This window comes from Stegodyphus dumicola, chromosome 8 (assembly GCF_044657685.1).
Source record: "Stegodyphus dumicola isolate Sdum_Otavi_A_Nest chromosome 8, ASM4465768v1".
Taxonomy (NCBI): domain Eukaryota; kingdom Metazoa; phylum Arthropoda; class Arachnida; order Araneae; family Eresidae; genus Stegodyphus; species Stegodyphus dumicola.
Genome location: NC_140775.1, coordinates 162,633,529 through 162,648,155, shown reverse-complemented (window position 1 = coordinate 162,648,155; position 14,627 = coordinate 162,633,529). Strand labels below are relative to the sequence as shown.

The 14,627-nt window shown below is 33.2% G+C and overlaps 1 protein-coding gene across 1 annotated transcript in view; it reads right to left on the bottom strand.

Annotated features, from left to right (window-relative positions):
* LOC118202016 (membrane-associated guanylate kinase, WW and PDZ domain-containing protein 1-like) overlaps window positions 1-12,450 on the bottom strand; it is a 186,136-nt gene extending 173,686 nt beyond the window's left edge. The window contains exon 1 of the mRNA XM_085822669.1: window positions 11,747-12,450. Within this exon, the coding sequence (XP_085678795.1) occupies window positions 11,747-12,104 (358 nt within the window). The 5' untranslated portion in view covers window positions 12,105-12,450. The remainder of the gene's footprint in view (window positions 1-11,746) is intronic.
* Between the last annotated feature and the right edge of the window lie 2,177 nt (window positions 12,451-14,627).

The window sequence follows — 14,627 nt, the reverse complement described above, 5'->3', positions numbered from 1 at the left end:
CGCTGCATATTGCATTGCATCCTGTGTCCTACGTACTGCATCCCATGTATCTGTGTACTGCGTCTGGTATCAATTGTGCATATGAGTACAGCATAATATGTGTTTATTATTGCACTTTGTATTATTGTATGTTGTATTACCTCTACAGCCACATTGATTGTACACTACTATCGCTACTGCACTGCGCGCGTTAACATGCTAATATCTCAGATTATCACTCATGTGTCCTGCGTAATGCGTACTGTGTACATGTGCACTGCGTTACGTATATTCTGAGCATGTGAGTATTGCATTATATGCGTTGATTATTGCATATTGTGTCACTGTACATTGTATTACCTCAATTGCATATTGTATTCTGTATTGTATTAAGTGTTTAAGTGTACCTTCTCAAGTGTCTTTAAGTGTTTAGGTGTCTACGTGTCTGAAGCGTCTTAGGTGTTTGAATGTTATAGGTGTTTTTAGAATTCATGTATTCTTTTTATTTACTTATTTATTTATTTATGTGCACATTTCATGTGTGTTTATGCTCTGTTTAATGTACAAACAAGACTGCCCCACCCACAAATGTACATCAAATTTCAATGTAGCCCAATGTCGCCCTTGTATGGCCATGTTTAATCTGAATGGAATATCAATAAGCTCCAGGTGCGGCCTTGTGCGGCTCCAGGGAGTTGTTGCATCTGGATAGTGGAAGGCGCGGGACATATGCCTGCTTACCCCTGTTAAACACCAGGCGTCCCCGTCCTCCGTCACCTGTGTAAGCGACATTTTGTTTGCACATTCGAATACCTGACTGAAGAAGCAATCTGCCTACACTGCTTATTAACCTCTTCGCCGTCCGTAACGCGTCTAGCGCGTTCAAGTGAAACTTCAGCAGGACGGCCGTAACGCGCCTCAAGCGTTCTTCTACAGTGAGAGGTGGCTTCAACGTCTAATCAGCAGAAAAAGAGAAAAAATGAGGTTGTGAATTGGAAAGACAAGAAGGATATACGTTTGATGAGTACAGTTCATAATAATTCGATAACTGATGTTGGAACACGGAAAAGAGCTGTAAAAAAAACCAATAATTGTAAAAGATTACAACAACAAAATGGGAGGAGTGGACCGCCTGGATCAGATGTCATCAAATTAGCCTGCTTTAGAAATAAGCAGAGATATTATTTTTTCCATTATGCTTTATGTCCTTATAATTTTACTTAATTGACATTCATCCTCTACGAAAGTCATATATGGAAAGTTAAGATGTACAGAGAAAACAACATTACACGCTACGAAAAACAGACGGCCGCTGGAGGCGAAATTTTCGCGGACAGGAGAGGACGGTGAAAGGGTTAATAAAAGTTTTCTCCAAGCAATGCTTTGCATATGGTGTTCTGTGATTGGTGCTTCTAGTATCCAACTTTGTGAATTATGCCAAGTCCATCAATGCACCTCCTCTCTGTGTTATCATTAGTCCTTCATAATGCTCTTTGCAAATGTTTTATGCCGGGAATTTTAGAAATACATGTATCGTTCGAACACCATTTATGGTTTTTCAGTGCGCTGATCAATTTGCGCAGGAAAAAAGTGTTGCATTCATTCGGAAATTTTTCACTGTAATTGTAACCGTGAGAGCTCTATTGTTTAAAATAATCACAATCTCGAGCGCCTACCTTCAAATAACAATATCTGAAATTTAATTTTGATTGGTTGAGCGGATAGGCCGCTAAGAGTTAATATATCGGGGAAGTGTTTTTTTTTTTTTTTTTTTTTTTGTTTTTGTTTTTTTTAATGACCACCTTTATTTAACTAAGATAAAATAATTTATTTGCATGACAGAACACTACTCAAATTTTGAGCTAAAAATTGCAAGGCTTTAGCTTACATTAATTAGTACAGTATTTATGTAATGCACAATGAATAAGTTATAATACTGCGTACAAAACATGATCTAATCACACGTCATCTTTTAATGATTGTTTCAGAAAACAAGACGAATAACATCCATTTTCCTTGGAATTAGCTGTAACTTTAGAATTGATGGAAGATAATTACGCTCGTGTGCCAACTAAGATAATTTCTAAAATATCTCGAATTTCTGAAAAGACTACTGGATAGATTTTAATGAAATTTGGTATGAATACACATTTATAACAGAGAAAGAGATGTACCATTCAAAAGTAATTTTATGTACGCATGATTATCAGTAAAGTTCATAATGCAGGGATGCCCGAACTGAAAATGAGTAATGTGGCCTATGATCCCCTGACAAGAGGGCAGGTTGCGCAACGTGACGGCACAATGGACAGGATGTAGTTGAAGTGTCCTTATGGCAGTCGATCCTACTCCTGCAGCAAGGCAGTTTTCAATCCGGCATGGCTCTCGGATGATAGCGAGATGAAATTGCCCTCCAAAGAGCGTCCCAGACATGCTGTATAGAATTAAAGTCAAGAGATCTGCTGACCAATCCATGCGGAGAATACCCTTTCCAGTCGTTCTACCAGCTGAATCCTATAAGCTCTTTGTGACTGCTGTCGTCCATTGATAGGAACCCAGGACCAGCTTCGTCATTCAACAGCCGAACATAGGGCTCTAAGATCTACTCTTTGTACTTCAGTCAAGCAGCCTTTAGTCGAATATAGGGCTCTAAGATCTACTCTCCGTACCTCAGTCAAGTACCTTTATCAAACGCATGCAGGGTAGGTGGTCATCCAACATAATTCCTGCCCAAATCATTACACCTCCACCAAAATGATCCTTTTCCCTAATGAGGGAGGGAGGGTATTGTGTTCCAGGCTCTCTCCAGATACATATACGCCGAGAATCAGCGTCTAGGCTGAATCTCGATTCATCTGTAAAAAGCATGGTGCTCGACTAAGTCTGGTCCAGGTCGTATGTTGTCTGCACTATGCTAACCGCACTCTTCTGTGTACTGCAGTGAGAGGGATGCAAACAGCGGGTCATCTGGCTTACAGCCCTATCTCATGAAGCCTTCGGATAATTACAGACCATGAAACTCGGGTTCCAGGGGCAGCATACAGCTCACGTGCGAGCCGTGATTTGTACCAGTCCTGTGTCGCCGCGCTGAAAGTGCCAAATAACGATCTTTATTCGTCATTGTGGATCTTGGTCGACCTTGCCCAGGTAATTTCGATATGGATTCAGCATCCTGAAACAGCTTCCATAAATTGCAGACGACAATGGGTGTTATATGAGTTCTGTAACCTCCTGCGCTTATGATTAGCTTCGTCCATTTTACCGATAATTCTCTCTCTCATTCCGCCATCCATATGTTCGTGGTTACTCATCTTACGCGATACCTTATTAAATTTACCCAGCTGTTGAGAGAAACACATGAATGTCGTGAAGGAGTATCGAGCACACAAATCGCCGAAAACCCCTCGTGCGCTTACATCCCCTCAACAATTACAGCTCCGCAGACACGCACGTAAAGGCTTAGATATTCATTCAACTCCGAATATTTGCATAATTCTTTGACAGTATAATTAGTACCTTTCGTTCAATACTTTTCGTAAAAATATATATAAATTGTAAATCCTATTAATTTTGCACACAAATGTATATGTAGATAATTGCTCGACAGTCAACCATCGCCTCAAAGGAAAATTAAAAATAAATTATTTTCTGTTTTTACTTCGTATCATAATTTTGTTTAGAAATATCTAACATTTTCAACTTTTTAAAGTTTTGACTTACTCACTCAGAAAATTTTTCTAGCCCAGGTTCATAATTATTTGGGAATAAAGACAAATTATATTAATTATATTAATAACATACATGTTTACAAAAAATCTAGCAATTACACACAGATTATCGCTGTTTCAGCAAAAGCCACTATATTAAAAAAAATGAAATCTGAAAATTTTAGATTTTAACAATCGCCGAAAAGTGTTTTTAGAGTTTTATCAGCAGAGATTTCAGAGGGCCCAGGTGGAATAGCGAAATAATTTATAGATACATTTACATGGGAACATTATATTAGTATTTACATCCTGTACATTTGAAAAATGAAAAAACATATGTTCCTATAAAAATATTTAATACTTTAAATTACATAAATCAATCAGACTCAAAAGTTTAAAAAAAAAAAAAAATCTGAAAGCTTTCTTATTTAAGATTACGCCCAAAGGGTACCTTTATTTATTAAATGTTCTTTGCACTTAAACCATAACATTCAGTTCAAGAGCAATATCCCAAAATAATTTTAACATGAGCATACCTATAAAATTTCCGATACACAGTTTCGCGCGCTGGAGATAAAAATGTCCTTTTTTTTTTTTTTTTTTTTTTTTTTATACAGTTTTGCCATTGCTCGCTTTGAAATCGTTGAGTTTGTTAATCAAAAATTCGTTGAAGTGTTACAAAATATGAAATCGATAGTAAAACAAATTTCAAATTCCAAATTAGGACTTCCAAATGCCCATATTCGCTGGAAGATTACGTTATTCCAAATTTGATGGCTCTAGGTACCGTTGTTTTATCACATTGTGAGAAAAATATATATATTTATGCAGATTCTTCATTATTTAATTTTTTTAAATATAACACAGGGCGATAACGTTTGGTGGCAACAATTTGAAAAGTGAACCGATATTTAAAGTTTACAACGCAAAAGGACAAAAAGCATAGTTTGTCAGTCAATAATAGACAGATTAAATTTGAAAAATAAATATCTTATATTTTACCTAACGGCAACACACTCGAACGAAAGTAAAACAAGCATTTACAGTAGACATTTACTTTAAAGTGAATCAATGGAGAATCCAGACTAATAACCCTTCGGAGCTTAGAACTCCTGTCCGTGATGATTTTATCAATAACCAATAATATAACGAGATATTAACAACACCCTCTGGAGGTAAATATTAGAATTGCTTATTTAGATCTGATATTTTCAAGTAATCTTCCTTTCCCGGATATTACTTCAGGTATGGCCATGTACTTAGTGCAGCTTAGATTTTTAGATGGGTGCCCGTCTTGCTAGAAAAGTTTAATCTTTTCTGCTTTTTCGCCTAAATTAAAGTAAAAAAGAAGTTTATTGCATTAGCTGTCAGCTGTTATTTGACAAATAGTACATAACTGTAATAACTGGAAATATATTAACACTGAACAATATACTGTTCATAGTAGAAAATGTACTTTCAGCAAATGCTGTATTTCCTAGATTCCTGAAAATAATAAATTCTATATTTTTAAAAAATCGTTAAAGTCTTCAGCGCATTTTAGAAAATTTCTGTGCCCATCTATCAGTTACTGGAATGTTTTAGAAGCATTCACCTGCCTCCCTAGTATGATTTTGCAGTAAAAGCAATTTACAGGTTTTGTTAAAAAATGGAACAAAACTGTCAAATTAAAACGACGGCACACCTGGGAGATATCTAAAATGCGGTACTGTCTCCTCCAAAACAATTATGGTCAGACTAAGCAACATGAAAAATTATCCAAAAAACTAATTCAGAATATACTTCAATAAATATATATTCAATACAGTAAATATATCTTCAATGCAGTGGCAATGTTGACATTGATAATTAACAGATCGCAAACCAGTCATTGGCACATCATTAAATATTCGGAATTTGGTATACTTAAAACTTTAAGCGTATGACGCACCAAATATTTTCAATTATCCTTTTGGAAGGGGAGTGGGGATTTTAAAGCTACTAACAGTAAGTAATTTTCAACGATAATTTCAAACGTGCAAAAGCAAGCACAGTATCTGACCTTGATTCTCTTCGAAGCGACCGATCCACCGATCAGTAAATGGAAGTTCGAACGGTGAACTTTCTAACCTTCCATTATTGTTTTATTCTTTCTCATGACAACAGACTAAGTGCAGAACTTGTCTGCGGATTAGCCATTTGTCCTGAAATCACGCGACTAGAACTCTCTTTTACTTACAAACCAATGGGAGATGATTCACATGGCTGACTGCGGTTGAGCTCAGTACATAATAATACGACTTGGGCTCGTTACGTTGTGTTTTTTCTGCAAAATGGCGCATGAGGGACTGCCTTCTTACCCGCAGTGTTCGTCAGACAAATTTATGTGGTTAGATATTCCGTTTGAATGGAGGTTGCGGTTTCAAGATACAGAATGATTCTTCATTGATTATTTTTTGTAAAAGAAACTTAAATTTTAAAAATATATATTTTATAATTTGGAGAGAGAGATTCAAACGATCTTAAAACATGTAAATGTGGAGAAACCTCCTTATAAAAATTCCAAAAAATTTTTGATTAATTATTTCACTGAAGTAAAATCTGAGATAAAGGCTGTTTCGTTCTACTGAGTACAAACTTTACTAACTTTGAAGAAGCCAGTTCAAACTTTGAAGAAGCCAGTTCAGTATTGAAAACTCTTCTATATTTCAAAACTAATTGACTGCCCTCTGGTGGCCAAACCTGTGAGCTACGTTCTTGCACGTAAATAGTATTATTTCTTCAATAGAATTCATATAAATTATTTTAATTGTGGGCCATTTATTTTTTCAAAGCATACTCTTATATCATACTTTTAAAACTATTTACAGTTATCAAATATTTTAAATTTAAATGCAATGCCCTTAATCTGAAAACTTCTAACAATGTCAACAACTACTAGATAATTAATAATTAAGTAAATTATTACAGCTGTCATATATTCTGAGAATTTTATAGAATATTTTCCAAAAACTTTTAAAGTTTCAGGACAGAAATGCTACTAGATTTGATACATCCAACACTGCATATTATTTTGTAAATTCAAACATTAGATTTGATACATCCAACACTGCATATTATTTTGTAAATTCAAACATTAGATTTGATACATCCAACACTGCATATAATTTTGTAAATTCAAACATTAAAGGAACTACTAAAAGTTTATTTGAATAACGGCAAACTCCTAAGAACAGTGATGCCTTTATAGAGGACATTTTAAGAAAAACTGAGTCATATTTATATTACGTATGGGAAAACCATTAAAAACATCCATGCATTACTAGGATTTGAACACTGGATAAAACTACCAGTGTTCGGTGGCCTTATTGACTTGGCCACTAATGGGCTCTCCTTATAAAGACAAATATGTCTAAGAGGCTTACAGTTCTATAATGTGGTGGAAAATTTTATTAGATATACATTTCTGTACCTTCTACTTAAAAATGCTGTGCTAAAGCTCTTATCTCTTGTATTATAATTATCAAAGAATTTAAAAAACTTATGTTATAGAGCTAGTAGCTTTATCAGGGCAAAAGTACAAAAAACCAACTATGCCTTCAACAAGATTTGAAATGTGGATTTTTCTATTGCTAATTGTACCATTTTCACCATAAAATGTACTAGGGAAGAAGGGGCTTGTGATTCCTTACCATGCAATGGAATGGGAAAAAACAGTTGAAATAAAATTGAACATTGAATAAATTGTTCATTTTGCTTTGTATATTACAAATTGTTATCTTCTCTGATTACCAGGATTATCACAAACACAACTTCTGAAAAAGAAGTAATTGTGATTCAAATTTCTTTAAAGGTAAAATGAAATACTATCCCCAAATGGGATAAAACTAATGTGTTATTATCCCAATAACATTTCTGAAAATCGTTTTCTATTTTTAAACTTTACAGAATGAAAATGCCTACAGGAAACTTCAATTAGGTCATATTACAAATTTCTAACTTTACATTATAAAAGCAACATCTACCTGAAATTTTTAAAAAAAAAGTCTAGGGAAAAAACATTACACTGATGAAAAATCAACAAATATTTCTTGACATAGTTTAAAGCTCTAAAATGAAACTTAATTGCTACTGCCTTAAAAACAAAAAATTAATTTGAATATCTTTTTAAGAAAGCATCTCTTTTTAAATCATTCATTCTTCACTTAACATACATGACACAAAGATAACAAAAAGGTTTTAAAAAAATAACTTCTGAGATTGTGCTAACAGACCCTTTGAACAATATTCAAATTCATAAAATGATTAAAATTCAACAATATATGCCCAATAACAGTATTATTGCAAGATTTTTTTTAAATATTTCTATGCTTGTAAAAATAACACTGTGGGAGGCCTTTCATGTTTTTTACACACGCAAGGCTGTTTGTGCTGTTTTACACAATTTTGCTGATGATTTTTTTTACCGGAAATTTTAAAGAAATTTCTTTTATAATCAAATTTTAATGTCTCACATTAATGTTTTTAGGCAATGGTGACAATGACATATAATATGAATATTTCAAGAAAGGACATTACATTACATCAGTATCTTTTCAATGCTATTATGAAACAAAAAATAAATGTAATTATTATACAAATCTAAACTACAAATGTTACACATGTAATACTCAATCTTTAATTGCATCAACCAATTTTTTTTTTTTTTTTTTTTTTTTTTTTTTTTTTTTTTTTTAAGTTTTCTACCTAGAACCCCTTACATTTTTCTCTTTCATATACAGAACACAGCATAATCATAATAAAAATAATTACGCTAAACTTAAAGATAACATTTAGACTAAGAATATGAAAAAAAATTGCCATCTGACCATAACTTAGCTTAATAAGTTTTAACAGTGGACATGAGCCAGCAAATTGGCAGAGATTTTGCTTTTGTTCATTGGTTACAAACTTTTTTTTTATTCCCTTTCCTGGTTATATTCCTGCATGTTGCTTTTTGCATAAAAAATTGATATATTTAAAAATATTGATTTTTAAAATATTAAATAATTTTTGTATATTTTTCTTGATCATCATTGGCCCCATTAAAAATTTTATCTACCCTATTGGGAACCCTCGATGCAACTTAAATATACTGCATTTATAAATGTATCTTAAAGGCTACAGAGGTGTAAATTTTTAAAATATTATTTTTGCATTATTAAAAACTTAAACTTTAATGCAAATTTTGTGTCTTAATAGGATATAATAGACATTTCTTTAGAGAAGGATATTTTTTAATAGCAAAATAAATCATCAATTAACATGCAGACTCCTGGCAATTATACTACAGTAAAAAAAACAGCATTTTTTTTTTAATTGAAAAAAAAAAGATTAAAAAATGCAAGGAAAAGCATTTTTCTAAAAGGTAAACTTTAATGTTGAGGAGATCTGTTTTTTCCCAAACACTATGATTTCACTACACTATTATTTCATCATCTACGGAAAGCAGAATATTTGAAAAACAAGATGCAAAAAATATTTACAAAAGAATTAGATGAAAGGGGATTAAAAAGATTTGTATTCCGAATTTTTTTTTGTAGTGTTAACATTTGTTAAAAAGGAAAGAAAGGGGGGGGAAGAACCCAGAATGGATAATCTGACAACCATGAATTTTCCTTAAACAATAAAGCCCACCAGTGGCCGAGCAGTAAAATCGCTGAACACTGGTAGTTCGGTCCGAGGTTCGTATCCCTCGAACGGGCTGGCTGCATGGGTGTTTTCGTAGTTTTCCCCATGTGTAACGTGTATACGAGCCAGTTTCCCTTAGAAAGTCCTCCACGAAGGCACCCCTTCCCTTAGGCAGATAGCTTTAGTGTGCTTTGCCATAATTAAATACACCACACAACACCTTAAACAATAAAATAAAGTTTGCAGAAGCAGAATATTTGAAAAACAATGTGCAATAAAATTTGCCGCAGAACTTGATAAAAGGGATTAAAAAAATTTATATTCAGATGTTTTCTTTTAGTTTTGACATATTAATTTATTAAAAAGGAAAGAAAAGTAGCAGAAACAGAATGAATCTGACAATCGTGAGGTTCCTTAAATCAATAAAATAGCGAGTTCTTTTTTTAAAATTTGCATGTATAAATAAAAAGGAACAACAAACTGCTTGGAATTAAACTCGATTTTCTTTATACATGCAAATAATCAATTTTGTTTTTAGTACTGAATAACTATTGAACTACATATGACAATACAGAAATAATTCATAAATACTGCATCGTGCTTTACTACAAATTCTATACTACTTACACTTTCTTTAATTTAAGATTCAGCAAAGTGAATAATACTGTAATTGCTTATTTACAAACTGAATATTGCCACGGTACGACCAGAATTCCAAAGTTTCCAATTTTTAAAAAAAAATTTGTTTCTGTATTTTAAAAGCCATGTTATCCCATATGCAAAATAATAAATAATGTGCATATATTAATGTCTAAAACACCACCACAAAACCCTTAAAATAATGCCTATGTTTTAATACCAGAAATTCCAGTTCTAAAATTTAAGATTTTCCCTCTTACATTATAGGCGGATATAGTAATTCTTTTATGATATAGTGAATGGAATGAAAAAAAAAAACTAAGTTCCAATTTTTCTATTTTATTATTTCTGCCCTATACTTAATAAAAATAAATGCATTTATATACTGCTTTTCTTGTTTTGCGATTCCAGCACAACATTTGCGCTAATTCTCCACAGAATTTCACACTATTTTTTGCATCAATAAATATATCTTATTTGAGATACCTAAAACTGTCATGCAAATTTCATCTATATTGATTATAAATTTTGAAATATTTGGTTTTGAAACCGAAAAACTTAAAAGCCATCAACAGAAATTTTTGTTCAGCTATTAGAATCATTAAATCAGATAATAAGAAATATGAATATAATAAATTAAGTAATGAACAGTATATAGTTTCTTATAGCAGGTATGTGTGTGTGTGTGTGTGATTATGGCAAAGCCTCGAGGGCTATCTGCCTAAGAGGAGGGATGCCTTCGTGGAGGACTTTCTAAGGGAAACTGGCTCGTATACACGTTACACATGGGGAAAACCACGAAAACGCCCATGCAGCCAGCCCGTTCGCGGGATTCAAATATAGCAGGTATGAGCAGGTACAGTATGTTTAATATTAAGAACAGGATATTAAATTTAATAAGAATTAAATACAAGATACAAATTTAAAATATGAAATTAACTGGATAATTAGTAAATTACAACATGCAGGAATATTTTTATTTTTTAATTTGCTGAGTGTCTATCCAAAAAAGTTTCTAAGTTAAAGCATTTTCTTTTGCAATAATCATATTCACAAATGCTATGTCATTTTTTATCCTTACAATTTTTTTAGCTGTACTGAAAAACAGAACATAACTACAATTATTTTATTAACTCAGTTTAACATTTTCTGTATTTAATTATCTTATATGTATACATTATTTATTTTACTCAGTTTTATTGGCAATTATTTATTATTTTAAGTACTTTTTTAATTAATATTTCCCATATTTCATTCATTAAGTGTATGCAAATAATTAGAAAAATAGACTGCTAAAATTTCAATAAGCTTTACTTTGCTCGACTACAGGCTAAAACTCGCGAATGTCAAATACATTCACAAAATCATAATAATAACAGATGAATTCGTCGTATGAAGTACACTGATTTTATAATTTCAGTATTCGTTATTTGCTAAAATTACTTTGATACACACATATTTCTGAATAAAACGCATGGTTCAATAAAATACTAACAAATGCACATATCATGTAAATATCGGGGCTGCTGTATACCCTAAACATCATACACTGCATATCCCTCTTTCTAATGTTAATTATATATTTAGTTACTACTATACATATAACGTAAACATTGGGCTACTGTATATCTAAACATTACTCATTGCACATGGACCTCTCTCAAATGCTAACAGCTTGACGAAACTCGCGCAATCAGCTGATTAATGATAATCGAGGGCTAAAAATAGAAAGAAGATACGCTAGCCTTAAAATAATAATAAATATTACTCACCTCCTCTGGCAACACATATCCTGACAGGGTTGCCGTTTTTGCAACAATGATTTAACCATGCTATTACATCTCTCTGTGTAAATCCAGCGACCTTTTGGCCTTGAATTTCTAATATCACATCACCGTTTTCCAAGTATCCATTTAAATACGATATTCTTGATTGAATCAAGTCATCGAAGAAGGCAAATTCCCCCTTATCGGAGCCCCCCCGAACAGGCAAATTTAAAGTTCCGTCAGGGCTGATACACACAGTACACTCGTGCACGTTAGAACTCCAGTGAGTTGTTTTCGTATCGTACGGTATCCCCGCCGATTCTTTGTTCGGCGTGATAGGTCTTTTCAGAGAAGATTTCGACATTGTACTCCCCTCAGCGGATCATTTGGGATTTTACACAACACCTCCGGGTATGGAACGATCCGCGCGGATCCAATGCATCCACATAGCGAGTTTACGAAGCCTAACGATAATTCCATCCGGAGGCTACAGGCGAATATTTTTTCCTCGGCATCTCGCTGATGTCGAGTGCGTTAACTGTAATCGGATTGAGATCTGAAGTTAAATAACTTCTCAGATTAAAGCACTAGAAAACAATCTTCACGATGAATTAACTTGTGCGAAGTACGTTGTTGCCCTAGCTACGTCAGCAGCTATACCTGCCTTGCGGAATATTCAAATCCTACTTTACGTTTACGATATCGCCACACGCGACACGGCTCTGTCGTCGAAACAGGTGGGCGCATGCGCACTAGAGAACCAGCCCCCTCTGATGCAGGTGAACGAACCTCGTCATTCGGTTTTTTCTCATATCAAACCTCTTTAAATAAATGGAACTTAAATAGTGTCTTATCAGTTTGAGGTAACGTCCATATTCTTGCTAAGAGTACGACAAGAATACTGGTATTTTTATGTTCAAATATACGCGCGCTAAATTGCTTTGGAATGCAAACATGATCTTATGCGTAGAATTCGTAATCAGGGAAATGACACTTCCTGATGTCCCGCCTACTTAGAATTTGTTCTTCTTTTACATTCATACTTACCTAAGGGCAAGAAAAAAAATTCCATTGCATCCAACAAATGATTTTTTTTTTTTTTTTTTTTTTTTTTTATGCAGACAAGTGGGTGTATGATTAAAGGAATTAAAAGGAACTAACCTAACTACTACTATGGAATTTAATCATTTTCTGATGTTTCCAGGCTTATCGTTTGAATGAATCTAGTTCAAACGGATTAGGATGATTAGTTATGGCTTAAAAAACTAGTTATTATGAAATAAAGCATCTTCAGCATTTCAAATTAATGGATTCTGTGAATAAGCAAGCAGTCTCTAATTATTTGAACAACTATATTCAGTGGTTAGCTATGGAAATTTGAACAAAGGGCTCGTACTTTATCTTACGAAAACGAAATACCGAATTCTAATTAAATGTTCTTTTTACAAAAACAGAACTACCAATTAATTGCGCATGAACAAAACAATTTGTAATTTAAAAGAAATTTTTAATTAAAAAAAATCTATAAAATTTTAAAAATATAAATAAAAACAGAAATCACATAGAATAGCTAGTAAATTTAGTTATGCCTCACAATTTATGCCAGAAGTTGCCATAGCTTTTCTTTTTTCACGTCAGTTAATTTTCTACTCGGTTCAAAGAACCTGCAGTGATTTTCAAAAATGTTTTTACATGATGTTTAGGATTAAATTCTCTGTAAGGCTTCTCGATTAAAACAACTATCATTAAATCTCGAATATGTTGTACAGTCACAGCAAATTTTGTGAAAATATGTAAAAAGCTCATTTATTTTGAACGCTACTAGTTGGGATAGTCTCATGGGCGTAGCTAGTGAGGGCAGTATACTTTTATTTGGGGGGGCGGCATTTATTCCATGAAACATTATTTTACACGGGTTAGTCATTTTTATCGTCAAAGCAGGTGAAGAATATTGAGCCACACGAATAATGAACACCTCTTTGCCACACGAAATTGGAAAGCAAAATAGTTTTTACACTAGGTATAGTAGCTGTTGACATCACTACGAGATCTCAATAGCTATGTAATTCTTCTGTAACGTATTTATACCACGGTCTTTGGTATAAATACGGTCATGGTTCCTCCCTTCTTTGCAGAACGTTTTGTGCTCCTGACGAAGAGAGACCTGTATCCGTTCACCAATATTTATTTTGCATCTATAAATGCACATTTTGCATATAAGAAATCTTTCTATATCGTTTACCAATCACCAAATGAAGCAATGAAGTAGAACCACTATAATGTAATCAATGATTCTAAAAACAAACAAAGAAAAACAAAACAAAACAAAAAAAAAATCTGAAAGGTTCTAGATTTTAGATTACGTCTAAAGGGCAGTTTTTTTTAACATTTTGTGTGTTGCCTTTATTTATTAAATATCATGTTCTTCGCACTTAAACCGTAAAATTCAGCTCAAGAGCAATATCGCAAAATATTTTTAAATTGAGCATATCTTTAGAATTTCCGATACGCAGTTTCGCGCGCTGGAGATAAAAATGTTTTTTCTGTACAACGTTACCATTGCTCACTTTGAAATCCTTGAGTTTGTTAATCAAAAATTCGTTAAAGTTTTAAAAAATATGAAATCGATAACAAAACAAATTCCAAATTTAAAATTTGGGCTTCCAGATGCCCATACTCGCAGTAGGATTACGTCATTCAAAATTGGATGACTCTATGTACCGTTGTTTTATCAAAAAGCGAGAAACTTGCATACATTTATACAGATTCTTCATTATTTAATTTCTTCAAATATAATGCAGGGCGATAATATTTGGTGGCAACAGTTTGAAAAGTGAAACGGACATTCAGAGTGATTCCACGCAAAACGAAAACAATAGCCCCTCAG